This window comes from Falco cherrug, chromosome 20 (assembly GCF_023634085.1).
Source record: "Falco cherrug isolate bFalChe1 chromosome 20, bFalChe1.pri, whole genome shotgun sequence".
NCBI lineage: Eukaryota > Metazoa > Chordata > Aves > Falconiformes > Falconidae > Falco > Falco cherrug.
In genome coordinates, this window is record NC_073716.1 from 577,584 (window position 1) to 603,115 (window position 25,532).

A 25,532-nucleotide genomic window follows, 5' to 3' on the forward strand; every position below is an offset into this window, starting at 1 on the left:
GTGGCCCGCGGGCTGGTCCCGATGGCCCCTCGGTCCCGTACCCCCACCCCCACCCCCGTCTGCGACCCATACCCCCTGGATCTGCCCCTACCCCCTCCTCCCTCCATGCTCCGTGCTGTCCCCACATTCCCTGTTTTTGTACCCATGCCCCACCGTCCCATCCCCATAGCCCCCCGGGTGTGTACCCATGCCCCCCCCCCTCCTGTCCCCGTGTTTCCCCCTCCTGTCCCCATATCCCCCCTGAGTTTGTACCCACATCCCCCCATCTCATCCCCTTATCCCCCCCGAGTTTGTACCCACATCCCCCCATCTCATCCCCTTAACCCCCAGTTTGTACCCACATCCCCCAGTCCTGTCCCTGCACCCCTCCCGGCTCTGTCCCCACATCCCCCTGCACCTCCTCCCTGGTCCCCTCAGCCTTGTCCTTGTGTCCCCCTGCTCCCATCCCTCGGGATCCCCACACCCGTGCCCAACACCCCTCCATCTCGAGGTGTCCCCACGGGACCCCTATTTACTTTCTGTCCTCATAAATCCATCTCCGGGGTGCAGCACGTCCCCGTCCGCCGTCCCCCCCCCCCGACGGCTCCACCCAGAGGGGAAACTGAGGCAGGGGTACCCGGGGGCGGGGGGCGCAGTGGGCTCCCCTGCCTTCCTGCACCACCCGGGGGATATTTGGGGGCGGTTATTGGTGGGTTTGCTGCCTTCCCACTGGGCACCGGGCGGGGGGGGGGGCAGAGCCGACAGCTGGGGGTCCCTGCTGCGGGACAGCACCCCGGGGCTGGGGGACACGGTGGGGGGCTGCCCTGCTCCCCCAGGCCAGCGAGCGCGCAGGCACCAGGACCCTGCGGATGCCCCGCGCCGCCACACGCAGCCTCGCGGCCCTTTGTCCGTGACGCGGCGTGACGAGGCGTGACGCGCTGCGGTGCGACGTCTCCCCACACGGCCACCCCCTTCCCCTTCCGCCACCACCAGCCATGCCCCCCGAGCCCCGCCAGAGGGTCCGGCCCCCCGCCACCGCCAGCCCCCCCGGTGTCCCGGCACCCTCCGGTCCGTCCTGCCAAGGAGCCCCGTGCGGGCGCACACGCATATGACACGCGTGCTCCTGTCCCGGTCTCACACGCGTGTGCAGTGCAGCGATGCTGGCAGGCTGCCTGCCACGCATGTGCGGGGGTCTCAGCTGTCCCCAGGTATCCCCCCACCCCGCTGTGCCCCAGCCCCCGCTGCCATCCCACTGCCCGTGAGCTGGGACACCAGGACCAGCCCACCCAGGGGACGCCCCACCGGACCCCCTCTCCGGGCAGCCCCAGTGCTCCCCGTGTGCTGGAGGGGCACCAGGACCAACCCACCAACCCAGGGGACACCCCACCGGACCCCCCCTCCGGGCAGCCCCAGTGCTCCCCGTATGCTGGAGGGGCACCAGGATGAGCCCACCCAGGGGACACCCCACCGGACCCCTTGCTCTGGGCAGCCCCAGTGCTCCCCGTGTGCTCAGGGGGCTGGGTGCCACAGGGCCTTGGTGGCAGGAGGTGGCCCCGGTGGGGTGCCTCGCGTGGGACCCCCCCCAGGCGGACCCCCCTGTAACACCCCTACCAGGCCAGCCCCGCTGCCTCCGTCAATCAGCACTGGCCCCGCTCCCGGAGGTGGCGAAGATGGAGGCCCCCAAGCTGCTCCGCGCCTGGGTGCTGGCAGGCGAGTGGCAGCCCTGTCTGCCCCCGGGGGGGACACGGCCAGGCTGGGGAGGACCCCCTGCGGGGAGGGGATGGGGGGACCCCCAGAGGAGGGTGGGGATGGGGGCTGCCGGTGGTGGGGGGGGGACAGGACGGGGACAGGGCTGAACGTGACAGAGCTAAATAAAGCCGTCCTGTCCCTGGTGCCAGCTGGGTGTGGGATGGCGGGGGGGACACACCAAGTGGAAGCTCGCCGTGATGGGTCCAGGGCAAGGGAGGGTGCTGTCCCCATCCCCGTCCCTGCCCCTGTCGCCCCCCAGCTCCTAAATATCGCCCACCCTGCTATCTCGGGATGCCTGGCACTGCAGGGACACATTTCTGCCCCAGCCCGGTGTCCCCAGGGGGGTCTGCGGGCACCTGTGGGTCTCCCTGGGGTCTCTGGGCAAGGAGGAAACTGAGGCAGGGAAGGAGCCATGTTCCCCAGCCCCGGCTCTAGCCCTGTGCCTGCCACAGTCATGGCCCTGGGGGAGTCCCAGGCCACCCTCCCCAACCACCACGTCCTCCCCAACCACCGCGTCTCCTCCGAGACCGGAGCCATCTTCGTCCATGAGCTGGAGCGGGAGCTGTTCCAGGATGCCTTCCTCACTGGGCACGAGGATGATGGCGGTGAGGGCCAGGCCAAGGGGAGTGGGGACAAGGGGGGGTCCTGCAGTTGTGAGGGGGCTGGGACTGTTAATGGGGGGCACCAGCTAATGCCTGCTCCCCACCAGGCATGACCCCAGCTGGGCCATCTGTCCCTCTCCCTCCCTTCAGGATGGTACGCTTCCATCCCTCCCTCCCTCCCTCTATCTACCTACACTTCCATCCCTCCATCCCTCCATCTACCCCACCGTCCCATCAGGCTGTTAAGCCCACCCGGGAGCAGCATCCCTTCATCCCCCACCCCTGCGGCAGGGGTCCTGCTTGCAGGGCAGGGGTCCACTCGCAGCACAGCCTGATGGCATGCGTGTCCCCATGTCTGTGTCCATCCCCACCTGTCTGTGTGTCCCACAGCTGCCCCCATCACCTTCCAAGCCCACCTCCAGGACCACCCTGACCTGCCGCGGTGGCTGCGGTACATCCAGCGCGACCCCCACCAGCCGGGCTACCTCTATGGCTGTCCCATGGCCACGGAGGTGGGCACCCACACCATCGAGGTAGGTGCCCACCTCACGGCCCCGTGCCAGAGGGTGACATGGGGAGCTGGGGGCTGGCATCTTCGGGGGTCTCTCCTCTGCTCGCAGGTGCTGGCATACAACCGGCACACCTACGAGACAGCGGCACAGCACCTCGTCATCACCATCTTTCCTGCTCCAGGTAAGGGCCATGCACCCCAAAACCACACTGGGCTGCCCTGAAGCCCCCCCAGGTGTCCCCATCAGTGTCACATTTCCCCACAGGTGGGGAGCCGCCGTACCAGGGCGAGTTCCTGGTGGGGAACAGGAACGTGGAGGAGCTGCTGCCAGTGGCCATGCGGGACATCTTCCTCCAGGCCACGGCCGGCGTCTGGGAGCGGGATGACCTCCATGTCATCAATGTCACCTCCACGCTGGACCGGGGTGGCCGCGTGCCCCTGCCCATCGAGGGGCGCAAGGAGGGGTACAGGCAGACCTGGGGGGTGCTGGGGTTGCTCCTGGGCAGACCCCCAGCCTCCGTGTGGGGGTCTGGGGGGGGCCACCTGCAGCCAGTGCCCCCCACCCTGGCAGGGTGTACGTGAAGGTGGGCTCCCATGGTGCCTTCTCATCGTGCCTGGCAGCGGCCACCTCACCACAGAGCCGGTTCCACTGCAGCCTGGGCCAGCAGCCCCTCGCCTCCTGCTACGACACCTTCGCCCCCCACTTCACCATCCGCTGGTGCAACCTCACCTTGGTGAGACCCCCGCCCCCCCCACCCCCTTGCAATGACCCCCGTGGGGACCCCCCACCTCCCCTAACCATCACCCCATTGCAGCTGCAGGTCTGGCCCAGCCCAACAGCGCTGGGGCCCGTGTGGGGTTCTGGGGTGCTGGAGGAGGGTGGGGATTTCCAGCCCCCCACCGAGGTGCCCCCCCAGGACCTGCTGCCTGGGTACCTGGTGACGCTGCTGGTGCCGCTGGCGGTGGCCGCACTGCTCTGCCTGCTCCTGGGCCACCTCATGTGCTGCCGCAGGGAGGGAGTGTGAGTCGGGGGAGCATACTCAGGGTGGGGGTCCCCCCACCCCAGCCAGGGCATGGGCACCCCAAGCCGGGTGCCCTTTCTCTGGCCGTCCTAGCCCCAGGACAACCTGGGAGTGGTGAGAGCCCTTCTCACCATCTTTATTTTTTTATTCCCCTTTTTCCTCTGTTTTGTAGGCAAAAACGGGACTTGGAGACGTCTGAGTAAGTCCCTGCACCCAGGCTGAGCCGGGCGGGTGCTGGGGGGCTGCTCCTGGGGGGCTTTGTTGTGGCTGAGAGGGGGGAGGGCCATTGGGGACAGGGATGGGGGACAGCAAGCAGCTGCCTGTCTGGGGAATGTTATGGAGGTGGTGGAGCCTAAAGGTCTCCCCATCCCAGAGGGTCGCCCCCAGCCCCCCTCCTCCTCTCCCCATGCCTCGCCCCCCCTGTAACCCCCCACAGGCACAGCTGGAGCACAAGAGCTGTTTTGCTTTTGCAATAGCCTTGGCTGGACTCAACACCAGCAAGGAGGACCCCAGTGGTGGGGTGCAGATCCCAGTGATGGAGGACCAACCCCAGTGATGGGGAGCAGACCCCAGTGATGTGGGACAAACCCTAATAATGGGGAGACAGAGACCCCCTTGAGCCGCACCCCCCACCAGGGAAGCATGTGGGAACGCGGGCACAGCACCCAATTGTCCTCTTGCCCCTCAGCATCCAGCTGGTCCACCACACCACCATCCACGGTGACACGGAGGAGCTGAGGCACATGGCTCGCAGCCGGGATGTCCCACGGCCCCTTTCCACCCTTCCCATGTTCAACATCCGCACAGGTCAACGCATCAACCCCATGCCTGGTCCCCCGGATGGTGCCTGTGTCCCCCTCCTCCCGCAGTGAGCCAGGCTGGTGGGTGACACCAGGATGATGGCAGGGTGGTGGGTGACACCAGGATGATGGCAGGGTGGGAGGGCAATCCCAGGGGTGGGTATGAGCAAAGGGGTGTCATGATGCTTTTGGGGGCACTTTGCAGGGGTCAAAAGCCCAGCAGCAGGCAGAACCCAGCCGAGTCAGAAATCTGCCTGCCCAGCAGGGCTCTGCCTGCCACCCAGTTATTGCCTGGAGCATTTTGGGGGGATTATCAGCACCTGGGGGGGTCATCAGGATCCACCTGCATCAGTGGGACAACACAGAACACATGCATCCCAGCCCCTTCCTCTCCAGCCTCCCCTGCCCCGCTTGGCCTGATGAAATCCTTAAATAAGAGCTGTAGAAGCACTAGAGCTCTTCTGCTTTTTGGGTGGGGGAGGAGGGAGTACACTGTTTTCTTTCTGTTTTCCAGGTGAGGGGGAGGCTGTGTTGGTTTTGTCTTCCCAGGGGTGACACCACCCCCCAAGGTCCCTGCTGTGGGATGGGGGCTGTAGGGTGGGTTTTGGCTGATAAAGTGGCTGTTTAGTGATGAGATGTGGCTTTTCTGCTTTATTTTTGGCCCATTGCAAGCAGCCCAGCCTGGCCCTGGTGGCTGGGGTGGTCCCAGGGTGAGGACGGGGTCTGAGGGAGGTTTTGGGGCGCAACCTGCTGCTGGGCTCCTGGACGCAGTATATTGAGTTTGCCAGTTCTCTGCCCCATCCCTGGATGTGCCCTGAGGCTGGGGGGATGCTGAGCACTGGGGGGGGCGGAGGTCCTGGTCTGTTCCTCCTGTTGCAGGGAGGGTCCTGCTCCCCTCCACCCCCCTCTTCAGCTGCTTTGCTCTATCTGGGTGCCCTGCTTGCCCTTGCTCCCACCCTGCTCCACCCATGGCCCCCCGAAAGACTTGCACAACCCCCTCCAAAGGCTTGGACTAACCTTGCCACCCTGCTTCCCGCCCCAGCCCTGCAGAGGGAAAGGGGCCAGGGACAGTGTGGGGGATGGACACAGTCCCAGGGACCCGCGATGGCACCCTGGGGCATCCCAACAGCCCCCAGCTCACCTGGGTGCCCACGTCTGGCAGGATTCCGCCTGCAGCCCCCAGCTGCTCCAGCCGCTCGCCCCCTTCCACCGCGCAGACCTGGGTATCCCGCTCAGCACCCCCATAACCCCTCCCCGGTCCCCCCAGGGGGTCCCCGCAGCCCAGCCTCAGCCCCTTGCCTCCAAAGAAAGAGCCTCTTTCACAGCATCCCCCCCCCCCGCCTCGTGTGGGGCAGGCGCCAGGGTGGGGGTTAGGAAAACACAGGGGCTTGGCGAGGAACAAGGGGAGCCATTGACGGCTGGGGCAGGCGAGGAGAAAGGCGGCACTGAGGCCCCATCCTGCCTGCACAGCCCCCACGGTGCTGCTGGGGTCTCGCTCCTGCCCACCGCAAAGGGGCCTTCGGAGCGGTGAGTGTGGCACATGGTGGGCACTGCCACCCCGGCACGCGCGTGTGCTGCTGGTGGCCGCCCGGTTCCCTTTGCACCAGCAGGAGCTGGATGGGGCTGGCATCTGGGGGGCACCCGCAGGGGTGTGGGGGGCTTGCACCGTGGCACCCACACGCCTCTTGCAGCCCTGGGCAAGCACAGCCCCCTGCCCCAGTTTCAGCACATCTCCCTGTGCCCTCCCGCGCCCAGCTGCAATGTCCGTGCCACCCCCCTCCTCTTAATTTTTGGGGGGGCACCCTGTGCTGGGTGCCCCCAGCCTGGCATAGGCTGTCCCCCAGCCCCCCTTCCTCCCCTTGCTGCCCCCCACGCATCCCCAGTTCTCCCCACACTTGGGGGATGGACACACACCAAGGTCCCCTTCACCGTGGGTGCACAGCAGCTCTGCCCCCCAGATCCCAGCCCCACCCGCCCTACTGGGGGGTGGCTCCCCCTTTCCTTCCTCTCCCCCCGCAGGGCAGCGGGGGGGCTGAGCGAGGGGGAGGAGGGCTGGGGGGCTGGCGGGGGCTGGCGGGGGCCGCGCTGGGGTGGGAGGACGGGCAGGACGGGAGTGCAGAAGCGCGGCGGGAGCAGAGCGGGAGCAGCCGGGATGAGAGCAGGAGCAGAGATGAGGGGCTCCCGACCCCACCGCACCTCACCCACTCACCCAGGACCCCCACCCTGACCCACGAGAGCAAGAGCCGCTGGTGAAGAGCACCCCAGGTTTGTTGGATCATTTCACATGCTTTATTTCAGCAGTCAAAAAAAAAATAATTAAAAAAAAAAAACCAAAACAATTTTCAAATTTTTATACATATACAAACTAGGTACAGACTCCAGGAGAGCCCGGAGCATCCGCCAGGAGATGGGCCAGCAAGCGGGGTGGGTTCGTGCCCCTCCGTGCCCGGGGAGGTATGGAGGGAGGGTGGGATGGATGGATGGATGGATGGATGGATGGATGGATGGATGGATGGATGGAGGAAAAGCTGCTGGAAGATGAGAGCGGAGCTGAAGATCCACCTGCTTAACCTGGAAAGCGGGGTTGTCCTTTTTCCCTTTCGAGGCTTTCAATTTTTTTGGCTCTCCCTTGCATTTGCTCCATGATTTGCTCATGGGATGGGTGAAGGGGGGGGAAATAGCACCTTTAGAAAATTCACAAGTTGAGCTGGACAGCAAAGGAGGTGGCGGTGGTGGAAATAAAATAGAGGGAAATTAAAACAAATGAAGCTAAGTCACGTCTTTGGAGGGTGTAGCACCAGGCGGTCCCAGGCTCGGGTGTTGCAGGACCAAAATAAGAGAATAATAATTAAAAAAAAAGGATAAAAATCCTAGGGGTAAGAAACCTCAGCAACTCCCGAGGGACCTTGAATGGAAGAAAATAAAAATAAAAGATCAATAGAGCAACAAAACAGGAGGAGGGTAAATATTAGAGAAAAATTAGCACCTTTGCTCTGAACCTGGCAGGAAAGTCCCGGCACAGCTGAAAAACCCCAAATGAAGCTAAAACTACTTGAAAATGAAACAAAATTAACCCCAAAATTAAAAAAAAAAAATAACACCAAAGCACAGCAGTGAGGTAGCCTTCCAGAAAAGGAGAGTACGCAGCGAAGGATCGGGTCTGCTCAGCGGCGGGGCAGCGGCTGCTCCCTGATGTGCTTGGGAATGAATTGATTTTGCTGCCTGAATAAAAATAAAATAAGGGGGGGGGGGGGGGGGGGGGGGCGGGAACCAAAAACAAGGGAGTGGGTAGAGAGAGGGGAAACAACAAAAAAAAGCAATTTATAACCAAAAGTTAAACATCTTCCTTCCAGCAAAAAAATTAATATCCTAATGAGATGCAAGAAGCAAAGAGGCCAGTGGGGAGAGGTCGGCTGGAGGGGGGGGTCGGCCGGTTCCGGCGCTCCGGGCTGGGGGCTCGGCACTGCAGGGGAGGCTCGGCACGGCCGCAGTGGCGCTTTCGGTGAGCTGAGCCATGCCGTCTTCAGGGCTGAGGAGTGCCTGACCCCGAGGAGGAGGAGAGGAGGGCAAGCAAGCGAACCCACTTCCTGGTGATTTTGTTTGAAAAGTCATTTATTTTTATTTTTTTTTAGTTGAATGCTTTTTTGGGTTTTTTTTTAGGTTTTTCTTTTATGGAAACGCAAATAGTTTTAGAGACGCTGGATAGAAACCGACACAAATTCAAGTCCATGTGAAATTTTCTCTTTTTTTTTTTGGCTGTTTTTTTTTTTTTATTATTATTATTATTATCATTATTATTACTCTCTCCTGTTACGCGTGGGGCGTCCGGTTTACAAGAAGCAGACGGGGCCGATGTCAATGCCGAATTCCTGGTCTGGAGCACCAACGTCCATGGGAGCCAAATCTATGATGGGCAGGCGGGAGGTCTTCGTCGTCTTGTACTCGATGACTGTCTTGCCCCAAGCACCGGTGTGACTCTGCGGGGAGGTCAGGATCAGCCACGTCCCCATAATGCGCCCCCACCGCTGCCACCATGACCACCCCCAGACCACTCACCGTGCAGCCGTCCTCGGTGACACCGTAGGTGAAGCGGCTATTGCCTTCAGCCCTGATCTCGATCTCGTTGGCTCCTTGGAGGAGAAGGGCCTTCTTCAGGTTGCCAGTGTCGTGGTCCATGTAGGCGACGCTGTTCTTGCAGTGGTAGGTGATGTTCTGGGTGGCCTCAGTGGACATGAGGCGGAGGAAGGTTAGCTGGATGGCGACGTCAGCAGGGTTGGAGCCCTCACCACCATACTCGAACTGCCAGGGAAGAGGCGTTAGGCACTGCAGAGCTTGGTCCATCCCGGTTGTCCCCGCTCATTGTCCCCTTACTCACCTGGAAGCCGTCACTCATTGTCTCGCCAAACCAAATGTGCTTCTTCTCCTTGGGATTCTTACTGAGGTACCAGTTCTTCTGGGCAATGGTGGCCTGGGTGGGGTAGACGCATGTCTCGCCTGTCTCCATGTTACAGTAGACCTTGATGGCATCCAGGTTGCAGCCTTGGTTGGGGTCGATCCAGTATTCGCCTGTGGGGCAGAGGGAGGGTGGTCAGGGTGTGGGGCAGGAGCCAGGTGAATGGAAGGATGGAGGTGAGGAGCAGCCATGTGGGATGGAGGGGCAGAGGTGAGGAGTAGCCATGGAGGATGGCGGAGGTGAGGGACAAGTGGGAGGAACAGAGGATGGAGGGATAGGTGAGGGGTAGCTGTGAGAGAAGGAGGATGGAGGGATGTGGGTGGAGTGAGGACCAGCCAAGAGAGATGGAGGAGGGAGGTGAGGAACAGGTAGGAGGGATCTCGGGGTGGAGCATGGAGCTGAGCAGCAGCCATGAGGAACAAAGGAAGGAGGTGAGGAGCAGCTGTGACAAATGGAGGATGAAAGGATGGATGTGAGGAGCAGGTAAGAGGGTTGGAGGTGAGGAACAGCCGCAAGAGGCAGAGGATGGTGGCACTGAGAGCAGCCTTGAGAGACAGGATGGAGGAATGAAGGTGAGGATCAACTGGAAGGGTGGAAGAAGGATGGAAGCGAGGAGCAGGTAGAGGGGACAGAGGGATGGAAGTGAGGGACACGAGGACCAGCGGGGACACTGACCGCTCTTCCAATCGCCATGGCACATCTTCAGGTCGCGGCAGGTACGGGCAGGGTTTTTACGGGTGCCCTCGGGGCTGCGGATGTTCTCGATCTGTTGGCTCAGGCTCTTGAGGGTGGTGTCAACTTCCAGGTCCCGGTCGCGCATTACGTTGGCATCATCAGCTCGGTAGTAGCGTCCACCATCGTGGGCCTTCTCCTGGGGTGGCTGGGGCAGGAAGCTGAAGTCGAAGCCACCGCTGGGGGGGCCGGGAGGACCAGGGGGGCCAGGGGGGCCAGGGGGACCCTGTTGGAGGAGAAGGAGGAGGATGGTGAACAGGAGATGAAAGCAGGCGGCTCTGGGCAGGTAGCAGTAGAGGGCAGGATACGTACGACAGGGCCAACATCACCAGTGCGACCGCGGGGGCCGGGGGGGGCCGATGGGGCCGGGCAGCCCGTTGAGACCATCTTTGCCGGCAGCACCAGCAGAGCCAGGAGGACCCTGTGGGAGAGGAGAAGAGGTGAGCGTGGCCATCCTGCCTGGGCAGAGTTGTCCCCTCCAGCCCTGACCCACATATCCATGAGGAGCCCGATGGCAGTGGGGACCCACTTCCCCCAGGATGCTCCAGCCCTGGCTGGAGGCCATGGCTCAGCTGTGCACTTACTCTTGGACCGGCGGGACCAGAAGCACCAGAAGGACCTTGTTCACCAGGAGAGCCCTGTGCAAAGCAAGGAAGGAGAAGAGCATCAGCATCTTGCTCTGCTTCCAGGCCGTGGGGCAGCAGCCAAGGCCACCATCACCCCGTGGGACTTACAGGAGGACCAGGTGGTCCCTGGAGACCGGAGAAGCCTCTGTGACCTTTCATGCCTCTGTCACCCTGTTCACCAGTTTCACCTTTGTCACCACGGGGACCTTGTGGACCCTGGAGGAGGAGAAGGAGGAAGATGTGTTGAGCAGGGTCCAGACCAGCAACTGCCCCTGCACTCATGAGGATGCAGAAGCACCGAAGAGGATGGAGGAGAACATCAACTTACAGCAGGACCACGAGCACCAGCAGGACCAGGGGGGCCAGCGGGACCTTGGGGACCCTGGGACAGGAGAAGAGAGGACAGGTTAGAGCATCCTCCACCTTCTGCTGCCACCAGCTCACAACAGCATCACCCTGAGGGGTGGTGGGATGCACAGCTTCCCAGAGTAGATCTCTTCAGGGAGAGCCGAGCCGGGGGCCAGACCCCAACCCGCCATAGGTTTGCACGATCAGTCCTTGCTTGGTAATAGGGTCGAGCCTGGGGCGACCCCTAGGCTGGGGAGGGGGGCAAGGGGGGTCACTCTGGGCAGAGCATCACTTACGGTCTCACCGCGATCTCCATTCTTGCCAGCAGGACCAACGGGGCCGGGGGCACCAGGGGCACCGGGAGCACCAGGGGGGCCAGCGGGGCCAGTCTCACCACGATCACCCTGTGGGGAGGAGGAGGAAGAGGAGAGGTCAGTGTGGGCCAGCACAGCCCCATTGCCCCCTCCCGCAGCCCCCTCACCAGCCCACTCACCTTGGGACCAGCAGCACCATCACGACCAGGGGCACCTTCAGCACCAGGAGCACCCTATGGAGAAGCCAAGACCCCCTCGTTAGGGCAGGTAGGGGCTAACGAGGCCCTCGATGGCACCATCTCTGTTCAGCCCGCCACGGGCCCTGACATGCTCCGGCTGCAGCAGCGTTCATGAGTGCCATGAGCCGGCAAGTCCTCAGCACAGTGAGCCCAGCGCTGATGTGTAGGGGTCTGTGCCCCCCAACCCCCCAACCCCACCAGTTGCCCACAGCTGCTCACCTCACGTCCAGCTTCACCGGGGGGTCCCGCCAGGCCGGGGGGGCCCATGGGGCCGGGAGGACCGCGCTCGCCAGGGGAACCAGAGGGACCTTGCTTGCCGGGTTCACCCTGTGGATGGGAGAGGGACAGGGGGGTGTCAGGCACCGGCGAGCATCCTCCCCCTGGGGCCACACAGGTGAGCTGGACACCAGGGGGGGTCCCAGCATCGTTTTCCTGGGGAGCCCCCAGGTACTCACAGAGGGGCCAGGCAGCCCAGGGAAGCCTCTTTCTCCTCTCTGTCCAGGGAGACCGACAACACCACGCTGGCCGGCGATACCTTGGGGTCCGGGGGTGCCAGGAGCTCCCTGCGGTGACAAATGGCACCTCAGGGTGGTGGCAGCAGCGGGGGCCACTGTTCCAGTGGAAGGGATGGCCAAAGGATGCAGGGGGAGCATGATGCTGCCCAGCAGCCCTGGCGCTGTGGAGGGGGTCCGACGGGAGGTGACTTACAATGGGGCCATCGGCACCAGGAGAGCCCTTCTCACCAGGGGGGCCAGGGGGGCCAGCGGGGCCAGGTTCACCAGGGCGCCCAGCGGGGCCGGTTTCACCACGGGGTCCTTTGCCACCTTCCTTCCCGCTGGGGCCAGGGGGGCCAGGGAGGCCGATGTTTCCCTGGGTGGGGGGAAGCGATGCTGTCAGGCAGCAGCCCCGGGAAGCCCCAGCTGCCAGCTGAAGGGTGGCCAGGGGTGTCCCTGTGCCAACTGGAACTGTGCCAACTGTGTCCCCCCATCACCAGCAGCAACCATCAAGCACTTTCTTGCCCCCCTCCCAGCCCCCCACCTCTCACCCCGCCGGGGGTACTCACAGAGGGGCCAGGGGGACCAACTCTTCCAGCAGCACCAGGGAAACCAGTAGCACCCTGGAAGGGAGAAAAGCTGGAGTCACCAGGGGCTGGATCGAGGCACCACCTGCCCCTGCAGTGGAGTAGTTCCAGGGGATAGTCCCCTGGCTGAAGGCCACCACAGGGAGCCCTGGGGCCAGTGGCCAGGAGGAAAGCATCCATCCGGGGAGGAGCTGGGGCTGATTTGGGGGTGGGGGGGATAAAGGCAAATCCCCCTTTTCCCTCTACTTCATCCTCCCTGGGATGATGCCATCCCCCAGATGGTTTTGGGGGGTGCAGGGCTGGAAGTACCACAGCTCCCTTCTGCCCCACAGTGTTGGAGCAATGGAGCGAGACACAGCTAAGCCACCTCGGGGATGTTTGTGCCCAGGGGAGTCCCCTGGGGTCCCAAACCCTCCACCACCATGAGACTGGTACTTACAGGGGGTCCAGCACTACCACGAGCACCTTTGGGACCAGGAGCACCAACAGCACCCTGTGGAGGAAGAAGAGGAGGAGGAGAGAGGTGAGCTGCACCGTGGAGCTGGACCCCAAGTGGATGTGGGGTTGGGGGGTGCAACTTACAGCAGGGCCAGGAGCACCAGTGGGGCCGGCAGGGCCGGGGGGACCGGCATCACCCTTGGCTCCAGCATCACCAGTTTCACCTTTAGCACCAGGCTGGCCATCGGCACCCTGTGGGAGAATGGAGTGGGGTGAGGCGGATGGGGCTCAGCATCACCTCAGCAGGGCAGGATCAGGCCCCTGGAGCAGGGAGGCGTGAGACCGTTGCACTTACGGGGGGGCCAGCAAATCCAGCAGGACCAGGAGGGCCGGGCTCGCCACGGTCACCCTAGGAGATAGCAAGAGTGGTATGACACCAAGCAGGGGACGGCCACTGACTGCCCCAAGGGATGGTCACCCATGGCAGGGCCATTGACCAGGGTGGAGGGACACTTACAGGAGCACCACGGGCACCAGTGGGACCAGCAGGACCCGGGGGACCAGCTTCACCCTGGAAAAGGGGAGGAAAACAAAAAAAAAAAGGTCAAGGCTGTGGTAAGGAGATGGTGGCGGATGCCAGGACACATCCATCCCCAGTGCAGTGTCTGGCTGGGGGGCAGCCCTACCTTGTCACCGGGAGCACCAGCAGGGCCAGGGGGGCCGATGGGACCAGTCAGACCTCGGAGACCGTCTTTGCCAGGAGCACCGTCAGCACCTTTGGGACCGGGGTCACCCTGGGAGAGGAAGATGATGGCAGGTTACGTGGGGAGGTCCCTGCTGGAGGTTCAGCCCCGCTCCTCTTCCTCTCCTCTTTGCAAGGTGGCACTGAGGCACCCCTGGCTCTTCATCCTCCCTAGGAGAGGCTGGGACCATCCTCCTCCTCCTGGGGTCCAGGAAGGGACTGTCCCTGAGGGCCACGCTCGGAGGGGGACAGAGGTGGCACTGAGCATCCCCTCCCCATGCAGCTGCTGCTGACTGGCCTTGGCTTAGGGAATGCATCCAGCCCCAAGGGGACAATGAGGAGGACACAGGGATTACTGGGAGCAGAGGACCAAGGGGGGATGTCAGGATTTTGGGGGACACATACCCTGTCACCCTTGGCACCTGGCAGGCCAGCAGCACCACGCTCTCCGGGCATACCCTGCAGACCGGGGGGCCCTTGGTTCCCGGGGGCACCGGGAGCACCAGCATCACCCTGGGCAGGAGAGACAGAAATGGGTGTTAGCAAGAACCCAACGCTTCCTCAGCACTGCAAATTCCATCCCGGCTTCAGCCCCAGCCCCAGAAAAAGGGCGTGAAGCCAAATCCCCCTCCTCGCCTTTACACCTGCACCCCAAGAGCTGGGGATGGCCACCCATCACCCAGACAGTCCCAACACGATGTGGCAGAGGAGCTGAGACCTTGCACCTACCTTAGCACCATCGTTACCGGGAGCACCGTTAGCACCACGAGGACCTTGGGGACCGGGAGGGCCTTGGACACCACGTTCACCGGGGAAACCTCTCTCACCCTGGAGAGGGGAGGCAGGAGAGGGGCCAAGGCTGTCAGGGGGGTGGTGGGCACAGGGGGGTGCCAAGAGGCAGCTGAGGAGCAAGTGGGGTTCAACTTACCCTGGCACCAGCGGGACCGGGGGCACCAGCATCTCCGGGGACACCCTGTGCAGGAGGGGAGAGGGTGCAGAGTCAGGGCAGGAAGGGGTGGCCTTGGGGACAGGTGGAGGGGTCCCCAGGGTGCCCCCAGTGCTGGGGAGGGAGGGGAGTCCCGCAGTCCTGGGAGGACAGGGCAGGGCTGGGGTCCCTGCCGCTCCTGGGAGAGGCTACGAGGAGCACACTGCCTGGGGTTGCACTGGGGGTCCCCCATCCCAGTCCTCAGGCTGGGAGAGGGGCCATGGGGAGGGGCCAGAGGTGGTGCCACGCTACGGCCATGCTCACCCACACTCACCTGTTCACCAGGCTTGCCAGCCTCGCCGGGGGGGCCAGCAGGGCCCGGCAGACCCTGCGGAGGAAGAAGAGGAGTGATGAGACCCCACAGAGATGGGTGACCAAAGGGGATGAGGAAAGAAGTGTCACCCCCACCCTGCATGGCTTGTCCCCTCACAGGGGAAGGGGACACCCCTCACCTGGAAGCCAGGAGCACCAGCAGGACCTTGTTCACCTCTTTCTCCAGCAGGACCCTGAGGGAGATGGAACAAGTGGGGGGGGGGGCAAGCTGGCTCCTGAGCCCCTTCTCTGGTGGCCAAGCGCAGCCACAGGTGGCCAAGGGCTCACTAATACTCACGGTGGGGCCGGGAGGACCTTGGGCACCAGCTTCACCATCTTTACCAGCAGCACCCTGTGGAAGAGGGAGAAGAGGGTGCTCAGAGCACAGCCCCAACCCACAGCCCAGCGATGTCCCCGTGGGACTCTGCACCCCCCCGAACGAGGTGAGGGGCTGGATGCAGCCGTAGCATCCTTCGAAGAACAGGAGAAGCCGCAGCGAGCTGCCCGCAGCCACGTCACCCCCCTGCTGTCTCCACTCCAGAGCTGCTGGCAGCCACCGGGCTGGAGTCCCAGCCACCTCAGCCCACCACCGTCCTCATCCTTGGAGCCTTCCCCAGCTCAGCTGCCCCACGCCCCGTCCCTGCCGCCTCACGCCGGGGTGAAGCTCCCTGCCAAGCCCCAGCCTGGCTGGGCTCTGGTGAATACTTACAACGGCGCCGGGGGGACCGGGAGCACCTCTCTCGCCGGGCTTGCCAGGCTCACCCTGAAAGCAAGAGAGCAGGATGAGACCCATGACGGTACCGCGATACCCACAGGCAGGAACCTACAGGCTGGAGGATGCACCAGCGCAGCCCTCCCTGGGGGACATGTGTCCCCTGAGCCACCCCTCCCTGAGCACCTGCCCCATGGGAGCCACACGCCCACCCGCAGCCACTGTCCTGGTGGTGGCGGTGGCCGGTGGGCAGGAGTCCCTCATGGACCAGGACTCTAGGCAGCAGCACCTCCAGCAGCCCCCCAGGGGAGGCAGCGCCCGGTCACACTCACCGCAGCACCTTTGGGACCAGGGAAACCCATCACACCAGCTTGACCTCTGGCACCAGGGGGGCCGGGGGGGCCGGGGCGACCATCTTGACCAGCGGGACCCTGTTATGGGGGGAGTGAGCACCCGGTTAGCAGACGCCATGGCGAGCTGAGGGAGGAGCAGGGCATTGGTGGGTACAACTTACGGGGGGGCCAGTCTTGCCGTCAGGACCAGGGCTCCCAGGGCTTCCAGTCAGACCCTGCAAGGGAGCACGAGGTGGGTTAGGAGCTCAGGTCTCCCAAGAGATGCTCCAGTGAATGTGAGCATCCTGGAAAGCAGCTTCGTCACCAGCATGGAGAGCACAGCAGCCAGCATCCAACCCTGGAGCAGAGCCACCAGTGTGGTGGCCATGCTGATGTGGCTTGCTGCTCCTTGTAGCCACTGTGCCATCGTGCCCACCACCCTGCCATGCTCACCTTAGCACCAGGGAGGCCAGGTTCCCCAGGGCGTCCAGCTTCACCAGGAGATCCTTTGGGGCCGGCAGGGCCAGGGGAGCCACGCTCGCCGGGGGGACCCTGTGGGGAGGGTGGGAGAGAGGACAGAGGTTACCCCAGCTGCAGGACAGCACCCGGGGATGAGGACCGGAGCAGTGTCACCAGAGCTGTCAGTGGCGCAGAATGAGTCTCACCACCAAGTGGGGACAGGTGACAAGTGTCCGGTGTCCCCACCGCCCTGGAGGACACGGCTTTCTCGCCCAGACAGGCAGGAGGGAGGTGTGGGCACCTACCTTGGGACCAGCAATGCCATCAGCACCAGGGAAGCCGCGGCTGCCAGGAGCACCCTGCGCGGGACATGAGAGGGGTCAGTGCGGAGACACGGGGTAACCTCAGGGGGTTTGGGGGTCCAGGGGAGGGATGTGCCACTGTGGGACCTGGCCACCAGTGAGAGCAGCCTAGTGTCCCTGCTGAGAACCTCCACTGGAGACCTCGGTGGGGCATTGGAAAGGGCTGGGGATGTCACCACAGTGGGTGCCTGGCCCCGCACACCTGTGAGGCTCAGCCACTGATATCAGGAGCTGGAAGGAGGACAGGGATGGGGACAGGGACATGGCAGGGATGGGGACAGGGACAGCTCCTACTCACACGTTCGCCAGCGGGGCCAGGAAGTCCAGCAGGGCCAGGCTCACCACGAGCTCCTCTCTTGCCTTCCTCACCGGCTGGGCCGGGGGGACCTTGGACACCAGCAGGACCCTGGGGAAGGAGACAAAGGGATGAGCACCCACAGGGTGCATGGGAGTCAGGAGGGGCTGAGCCCCCGAGGAGACGTGGTGGGGGTCACTTACAGGTTCGCCTTTGGCACCAGTGTCTCCCTTGTTGCCTGGAGCACCGGGTTCACCCTGGAAGTGGAAGGAAAGAAGAGGAAAAGCAGTTTAACACCAGATGGATAAACAAAGGGAGCCCTGAGCTGCATCCTGCCCAGCCGCTCAGCAGGAGAGGGAATGCTCAGCATCTGTCAGCCCCCAGCACCATCCTGCACTTGCAGGGCTGGAGGGAACAGGGAATGCCAGGGGAGACATCTCCAGGGAGGACCAGCAGCTTGCTGGAGCAGAAGGAATCTGACTCCGGGAGGAGGCGGGTGGAGGTGTCCAGGGATACTCACGCTGTTACCCTTGGGACCGGGGGCACCGCTGGGACCCTGGGGTCCGGAGGGACCGCGGGCACCGGGGAAGCCAGGAGCACCAGCAATGCCAGGAGCACCCTAGGAGAGGCAGAGGAGGTGGTGAGGAAGCAGCACAGCCCCTCATCCCAGAGCCAGGTGCAGGGCAAGGGACACTCACAGTTGCACCCTTGGCACCAGGTTGACCATCAGCACCGGGGTTCCCCTGCGGAGAGAAAGAGGAGGAAGGTTATGCCAGGGCTGTCAGGACATAAGGCCAAAGGACAAGGAGCCATCAGATGCCACTTACAGCAGGACCAGCAGCGCCAGCAGGGCCAGGGGGACCGGGCTCACCACGGGCACCCTGCGGACCTTCACTGCCACGAGCTCCCTGGGGACCGGTTTCACCCTGGGGAGGAAAAGGAGGAAGGAAGAGCTGTGAGCACAGAGGCTGCCCTGAAACCTCTGACATGGCTGGTTGCTCCCTCCATCTGCAGCTCCCTTCCCGTGGAGGTAAAGCCTGGAGAGATGCTGATGGGACTTGGCTGGAGATGACCCCATCTGCCTCACTGTTCCAGGCAGCAGCAAGCCCATGGCACTTTGGGCTTTTTAATTTCTTGGCCACATGGGTAATCCATTTGATGCCCCGTCCTTTTCCCCCACCCCATGCTCCCAGTTTCCACCAGTTTCTCCCAGCCCAGGAGATGCCACCTGGGAGGAGATGGCCAGGCAGGTCCTACCTTAGCACCAGCAGCACCAGGGAAGCCAGGGGGACCAGCGGGGCCAGTTGGACCCTAGACAGGAGAGAGGGCACATATCAGAGGAGGGATCCCACCTCACACATCTGGTGCTGGTGGGTTTTCTGGGCAGCAGAGCTCTGACCCCCAGCCAGGGTATCCCAGACATGGTAGAGCTGGGATGGAATCTCCCTCCGGAGAAGCTGGAGCTGATGCCAGGTGCTGGCAAAGGGTGGATGGTTTTGGGGGTTACTTACGGGAGGACCGGCAGCACCAGGAGCACCATCGTTACCACGAGCACCCTGTGGGAGAGGAGGCACCCATTAGTGATGCCCACCAGCAGGAGAGGTGGCCCCCAGTCCCCCCTGCACCCCAGGGCAGGGGATGCTCAGCCCTACCCAAACCAGGTACTTACAGCAGGGCCAGAAGGACCAGGACGGCCTCTCTCGCCGGGAAGCCCACGAGGACCCTGGGGAAGGGAGGACACATCTGAGTCACCAGAAGAGACACTTTCCCCTTTCCAGGCCTTCTCCCATCCCTGTGCCCACCTCGTTCCCCCCCTGCTCCTGCCCACAGTGACATTTCCAAGAGGTTAAACCCCCTCCCACCCCATTCGCTGGGGCATCCCTGGGGAAGCATCCCCAAGGACGAGCTGTTCCCCCATCAGGTCTTGCCCCCCATCCCCATCCCTGTCCCCTTTTGCTGGCCGAGGCCAGATCACTGCCATGGTCCCTGGAGGCTCCAGCACTCACCATCTGCCCAGGAGCACCGTTCTCCCCGGGGCTGCCGGGCTCACCCTAGGAGAAAAGACAACATTGAGGGAGCTGCGCCGGAGGGAAGGAGGGAGCAGCGATGACTTTCCTGGGAGGACAGGGGTGACACTGCCACTGCTCCTCACCTTGGGGCCAGCAGGACCAGGCTCACCCTTGGCACCATCCAGACCACTGAAGCCCTGGGGAGCAGGAGAGAGAAGAGGGGGGTCAGGAGGGGACGCCCCAGTGAGATCAGGCTCCCCCTTCCCCTAAATCTTGCAAGTGTGGGAGGAGGGACTCACTCTGTGACCCTTCATGCCTGGCAGACCGGCTGTTCCTGGGAGACCACGTGCGCCCTAGGAGAAAAGGGAAGTGGTGATGGAGGTGCTCGGGTGGGCTGTCCCCACATCCCACTACCCCTGTCCCCAGTGGGGACAGGTAGCTGGTGTTACATCCTTGCTTTGCCACCAGGCAGGCCACAGTGGGGGTGCCCCTCCTGTGCCCCCTGGGGGGGGCACCCTGGCCAAGAGCAGATCACCTGGGGGCCGGGTGGACCGCGCTCTCCGGGACGGCCGGGCTTTCCAGCTTCACCCTAAGGAGAAGGACACTGTGTTGGTGGCATGTCCCCAAGGCAAGCAGCTTCTGCTCCCCTGGGGGGCTGGCAGGGCCACCAGGCCCCAAACGGAAAGGGGAGAAGACCCTATCCACAGGTCGCTTACGTCATCTCCATTCTTGCCAGGGGGGCCAGCAGGACCACGGGGACCCATGGGACCCTAGGAGAGATGCAGGGCAGGGATGAGGATGCTGTGGGTGACAGCTGTCCCCTGTCACCTGGGCTGGACAGTGCCAGGCTCTGGCAGCCCCATTCCCATGATCCCAGATGAGATGTCCTGGAGCAGGGACAGCATAGCCATGGCCAGGGCTGGGAACAGGCAGCCTTGTCCCCATCCCTGCAGGATATCAGGCTGGAGAGGGAGGTGGCAGGACTCACAGATGCACCAGGCTCTCCGGGTTCACCAGGGGGACCTTGGAAACCTTGAGGACCCTGTGGGTTGGTAGGGAAAAAAAGATAAAAGAAAAGGGGGGAAGGGGAGGAATGGGTTAGAAAATTAGAAGGTTTGGCCTGAACACCCCAGTGGCAATGGCAGTCCCCCTGCCTCCCATACGGTGGCACAAGGACATGCATCCCCATGTATTCCTGTAGCCACTGGGAAGAGTGGGACACCCCATCCTGCCCTCACCCCATCCCATCCCACCTGGCCTCCCACCACCCAAAGGGGCCCATGGGGCTGCTGTCCCCCTAACGAGGGGAGGAGGAGATACTCACAGGAGCACCAGGAGGACCGGGGAGACCGCGGGGACCAGCTGGACCCTGGGAAGGATAACAGAAAGTGGTGATGAGTGGCTGCCATGTTACTCTGTCCCCATCCCTGTCCCCATCACCAGCCATTCCCTGTCTCCGTTGCCACCCCATCCCTGTCCACACTGCTACACCACTACCACCCCATCACCACCCCATCCCTGTACCCATCAGCACCCATTCCCTGTCCACATTGCCACCCCATCCCTGTCCCAAATCACTATCCCATCCCTGTCCCCATCACCTCCAGGACCAATGTCCCTCCCCATCCCTCCCACCTCCTACCACTTGGCAGCATCCTCAGCACTGCAGCATGGGAAGTGCTCCTGGTGCCTCACCTGGCTTCACACCTCCCCCTGTCCCCTGTGTGTGTCCCCAGGGGACCAGTGCCACCCCGGTGCTCACCATGGGGCCAGGCACGGCCATGCCACCGGCTTTCTCGTCGTAGCCATAAGACATTTGAGGAGCGAAGTTCTGCAGGCAGGAGGGAGAGCAGGGGGTGAGCAGGGCACAGGCACCCCCGTGGGGGTCTGTGCACCGGGGACCCCCCCATACTCACTCCGCCAAGGCCTGGAGGACCTGGAGGGCCTGGGGGTCCCGGGAGGCCAGGCTGTCCAGGGATGCCATCTCTGCCAGGGGGGCCGGGGAGTCCCTGTGGGGAGAGAAGAGGAGGGTGAGCTCCAGCAGGACGGGGGACCTGGCTGAGCTGGGAGGGTCCTGCAGCGGCAATACCCACCCTGTCTCCTTTGGGGCCGGTGTCTCCCTTAGGGCCCTGTCAGGGAGAGATGAAATGGGTCGTTAGAAAAGGGGGTCTCCAAAAACAGGTGGGGGCTTGCCACAGGGTTTGGGGGCACAAGGGAGCCCTTACCTCTACTCCAGCGCTTTCTGGGTAGACAGGGGAGGCTGTGGGAGGAAGGATGGGCATTGAGAGGAGCCCAGCATGCCCCATCCCCCCACCCAAACCCACCCCCATCCCGCAGTCTGGGCACCCAGGGGAGGGATGCTGAGCCAGCACAGGGTCTGGCTCCCTGGGGACAACGAGCCTGCGTGGGGCTGGGGCCAGGGGGACACGGAGGTGGCACAGTACCGTCGGTGTCGGGACAGATGGGGCAGCACTCTCCGAAGGGGATCTCAGCATTGGGGCAGTCGGAGGTGTCCTCGCAGATCACCTCATCGCAGAGGATGTTGCCACTGTCGCAGACGCAGATCTGGCAGGGTTCGGGTTTCCACACATCCTTGTCGTTGTATGTTAGCCCATCCTGTATGCAGCTTCCAGTTTGAACTGGGAGAGAGGGGCAGGGCACGGGGAAGCGTGAGGGCAGGGGGCATGGCGGCGGCCCCCTGCACGGCCCTGCTCTTGCTCTTGCCCCTTTCATCCCCCCCTTGCTCCTGCAGCGTTTCTCCCTTCATCTGTTTCTCATCAGGCCGTCGCGGTGACACAGGAAAAGCACCACAATAAACTCTTCCCACATACGCTGGAATTTAAACAAAAACCTCCAGCCAGTTGCTACGTCCCGCAGCGGATGGGGCCAAGGCAAATACCCCCGCGGCGGGCAGGGGGTTGGCATGGGGGTCCCCGCTGGCCACGGGGGACGGGGACAGGGATGGGATGGGGATGGGATAGGAATGGGATGGGTGGGATCGGGGAAGGGGGGGTTGGCCCCAACGTCTGGGCTGAAATTAGATCCAGGCGGCTTCGGGATAAGGCTGGATCAGGCCAGATGGGTTGGGGAATAAGAGTCCAGAGACTGGAGGCGGGGGGGGGGCGCGGGGGGGGGGGGGGGCGGGGGGGCTGGCGTGGGGAGGGCAGGGCAGCGCGCCAGGGCCCAGGGCTGGCCCCACAGTGGGAAGGGGTCCTGGAGAGAGGGCACGAAGTTCTCCCGGCCTGCAGCCCCCCGCTCAGCAAGGGCAAAAAAAGCAAAATGAAAAAAACCCACCTATTGCAAAAGGCCAAATGCAGAATGCAAAATGCCTATTGCAAAAGGAAAGATGCAAAAGGCAAAATACAAAATGCCTGTGGCAAAATTCAGAATGCAAAAGGCAAAATACCTATTGCAAAAGGTAAAATGCAGAATGCATATTGTCAAATGCAAAAAAAAAAAAAAAAAACAAACCAAAAAAGGTACCGAAAAATCCACCCCAAATGACAAAACTGGGCAAAATGCAAAGGGTGCTGCTGGCCTGGCTCCGTCCCAGGGTCCCCCCGTGTCCCCACGCCTGCAGGTGGCAGGCGCAGGCAGCCCACCAGGGCACAGGGGGACCCTGGCAGTGGGGGTTGGTGACCCCAGCCATGCCCCCAGCCCCCCAAGCCCCGGTGCAGCCCCACAGGGAGGCTGTGGGGTGGGCATCCCTGGCCCGGGGTGGCCGAGCGGGCTGGCCAGTCCCAGCTCCACAGGCTGCCGAAACATTTTGCTTATGAATCATCCGAGACTTTTCTAATTCTTTCCTGATGGCTTTTGCAGATCCTGGGGCCAGGCCCCCCCTCTCCCCTCCTCTCCCCCCTCGCCACTCTCTCCCGCGCTCTTTCCCCCCTTTCCCTTCCCTGCCTCCTCCTCCCCTTCTTCCCCAGCTCCCTCCTTCCCGCCGGCTCCTCTCCACCCTTCCCTCCCTCACTGCTCTTGGCAGGGCGCCCTGACTCTCCACTCTAGCACAGACCCCCTAAAACCCCTTCACCCCCCAACCCCAAATCCCCCCAACCCACTTTTTCCTCCTTCCCCCCCTCCTGCCCCCGCCACCTAATTTGTCCCAGGTTTTTTTTTTTTCCGCTCCAGATGCCAGCTGCCCCTTTATGCTTCCCCAACCCATGGCAGCAGGACCAAGTGTCGAAGATGCTGCCCGACCCTGTCCCCACCCGCCACCCCGCATCCCACCAGCAGTGAGGACCATCACCGGCGCCGACTACTTACTGTCTTCTTCTCCTTGCCCGCGGGTGAGTAGTACAGTCGCTGCTATCAACAGCAGTAACCGAGAATCCACAAAGCTGAACATGTCTAAATATTAGACATGTAGACTCTTTGGGGTCTCTTTTGTTCTTAGGTTGGGGTCATACGGGGCCGATCCAACTCTGGAGCTCCAAATCCAGACCCCAGCAGAAACTTCCTACTGCCCTTGCCCACTCCTTCGCCTCCTCTTATATACGATGCGCCAGCGGGGAGAGGTGGGACCCATCGCAACCGGGGAATTTTGGACGGCCCCTCGGCCAATCAGCAGCACCCAGCGAGTCGGGGGGCACCCCTTGCACACCCCCCCTCCGTCTGTCTGTCCATGCACACGCATACACAGACATGCACATGCATGTCATCCCGCACTGGGGCTGGGAGCGGTGGTTGTGGGGTGGATGGGAAGGGGATGCTGGGGTGGGAGGTGGGGGGCATGGGGGGGGTTGTTTTGGGGGTGGGGGTTTTGCACCCTGAGGTGTCTGGGGGACTGGATGTGGCTGGGTGGGGTGGGGACAGGCAATGTGGCACGTGGCGCTTTGGGGACCCTGGTGCTACACGACGCTGGGCGCTGCACCAGGGGAGCCGGGGCACGGCAAACGCCTGCTCCTGCCTGCGAGCCCCCACCCTGCCACCCATCCCCACATCCAGGGTGCGCCGGCACCCACCTACCCACCTGTCCCCATGAAGACCCTCATGCAGCAGGACCAAACCCCCCAGCCCAGCACAAAGGCCAAGGGCATGAGCAACAGGCACCCAGAGCATCCCTTGGGTGAGGAGCCCCGTACGGGACCCCAACTCACAGACACCCCCAACCCACCACCAAGAAACACTCGCTTAGTTATTTTTTTTTTCCTTTCTTTCCATCTCTTTCCTTTCTTTTCCTCACTCCTTTCCCTGCTAGCCATCCGGCTCCCCTCTCCCCTCTCCCCTCCTGGCACGCCTCCATGGCCGTTTCCACATTTGAAGGAGCCACGTTGGTTGGAAAAAGCAAAAGCTCGTTGACAATAATCCACAATCTACTGTGCAATTTGGGGAGGGTGTAATTACACGCCAAAAAAATATACGTATTTACCAGGGCTGGGGTGGCTGCCTGGAGCTCAGGGATGGAGTGGGGAAGGAACCCTGCAAAGGCAATGCGGCACCCGGGGGAGGTCACCCCCTCTTTTAAGGGGTGATTTTTAGGGAAAGGGGTGGCAAATGGGGGTGGGGTCTTTCCTGTAGGGGGGGAGCAAAGTCCTGGGTCCAGCCCTCACACCTCTGCTTGCCCCCCCACCACACTGAGGGCTTGCAGGCTCTTCAGCACACTGGGAGCACTGGGAGCAGCACAGGGCTCCCTGCAGAGGGAAACCACGTCTGAGCGGGAGGTCCCACCAAGTTACTTTTTTTTTCAGGAAAAAAATAAATCAATGCAATTTAACAATGAAATAACGGGGCCGGGGGGTGGGGAAGAGACACGTCGAAAGAGAAAAAAAAAAACCCAACGACCCACCCTCACACCAGTGACCTCTCGAGGTCTTTTTTTCCAGCCTGCAATTAAATGCAAAGAAAAAAAACAGCCCAGGAGGAGTTATCTGTGCGGGTTGCACACACGCACACACACGCATGCACACGGGGACACGCGTGCGCGCGCAAGGAGCAGCTGGCCAGCTTTCAAGCCCTGTATCTATGCATCCAAGACACGTTGCAGGAGAAGACTCCTCCAACCATGCCTCGGCAACTCGAAAACCCCTGGCCAGGCTCCAGCCTGAAGATGTGTCTTTAATTTTTGCAGCATGACAGAAAAGAAAAGAATGTCATCTTTTTTTTTTTTTTTTTTTTTTTTTTTTTAAATATATGCATGGAGAGGGAGGAAAAAAAAGGAGGGGGGGGAACGGGGAACAGGACGATGCCACCTCATCAGCCCCCGGCCGACTGCCCCAGGAATGCAGGAGGGTTCGGTGCAGGGGTTGGGGGCTGGGAAGGGAAAGGGAAGAAATCCTGCTTTAAAAAAAAAAAAAAAAAAAAAAAATTTAAAAAGCCTGGAAAAGTCATTAGGATCCTAGGAAGCGGAATGAGAGACGCCAAGCATAGGCCTGGGCCGACTGCTGCGGGTGCGGGCTGGGGGATGCCCCGGGTGCTGGGTCCTGCCCAGGGT

General features: G+C 62.5%; 2 protein-coding genes and 1 long non-coding RNA gene across 6 annotated transcripts; 2 read left to right on the forward strand and 1 right to left on the reverse strand.

Moving 5' to 3' along the window:
• The first annotated feature begins 751 nt into the window (after positions 1–751).
• SGCA (sarcoglycan alpha) lies at positions 752–5,299 on the forward strand. Of its 4 annotated transcripts, none has more exons than XM_027805850.2 (10): positions 752–1,187; positions 1,594–1,689; positions 2,181–2,333; positions 2,721–2,863; positions 2,951–3,023; positions 3,107–3,305; positions 3,413–3,575; positions 3,657–3,862; positions 4,036–4,062; positions 4,552–5,299. In XM_027805850.2, the coding sequence occupies exons 1-10, from the start codon at positions 1,088–1,090 to the stop codon at positions 4,733–4,735; spliced, it is 1,344 nt and encodes a 447-aa protein (XP_027661651.2). In that variant the 5' UTR covers positions 752–1,087; the 3' UTR covers positions 4,736–5,299. The 4 variants fall into 4 exon arrangements, with proteins under 4 accessions (XP_027661651.2, XP_027661647.2, XP_027661648.2 ...); XM_027805846.2 differs by having other exon boundaries at positions 754–1,689; positions 4,552–4,744; positions 5,178–5,299; XM_027805847.2 differs by having other exon boundaries at positions 754–1,689; positions 4,552–4,731; positions 5,178–5,299.
• A 2,955-nt stretch (positions 5,300–8,254) lies between these two features.
• Positions 8,255–23,566, reverse strand: COL1A1 (collagen type I alpha 1 chain). Its single transcript, XM_027805793.2, is given in 52 exon segments — positions 8,255–8,640; positions 8,720–8,962; positions 9,039–9,229; positions 9,792–10,074; positions 10,161–10,202; positions 10,204–10,269; positions 10,433–10,486; positions 10,583–10,690; positions 10,803–10,856; positions 11,119–11,226; positions 11,316–11,369; positions 11,595–11,702; positions 11,831–11,938; positions 12,084–12,245; positions 12,439–12,492; positions 12,896–12,949; positions 13,039–13,146; positions 13,250–13,303; positions 13,412–13,465; positions 13,581–13,688; positions 14,042–14,149; positions 14,366–14,464; positions 14,565–14,609; positions 14,896–14,949; positions 15,074–15,127; positions 15,232–15,285; positions 15,643–15,696; positions 15,978–16,076; positions 16,160–16,213; positions 16,431–16,529; positions 16,742–16,795; positions 17,097–17,204; positions 17,297–17,350; positions 17,614–17,712; positions 17,792–17,836; positions 17,921–18,019; positions 18,351–18,404; positions 18,605–18,649; positions 18,763–18,816; positions 19,100–19,144; positions 19,246–19,299; positions 19,402–19,455; positions 19,638–19,691; positions 19,819–19,872; positions 20,091–20,144; positions 20,427–20,471; positions 20,865–20,933; positions 21,019–21,111; positions 21,196–21,231; positions 21,328–21,362; positions 21,547–21,741; positions 23,366–23,566. Coding segments are annotated over 52 exon segments (4,362 nt in total). The 5' UTR covers positions 23,448–23,566; the 3' UTR covers positions 8,255–8,493.
• LOC114015925 (uncharacterized) lies at positions 12,477–21,716 on the forward strand. Its single transcript, XR_008730011.1, has 4 exons — positions 12,477–12,979; positions 14,907–15,376; positions 15,475–16,815; positions 17,812–21,716. It is a non-coding gene; the product is annotated as an uncharacterized LOC114015925 (long non-coding RNA).
• Positions 23,567–25,532: the final 1,966 nt, after the last annotated feature.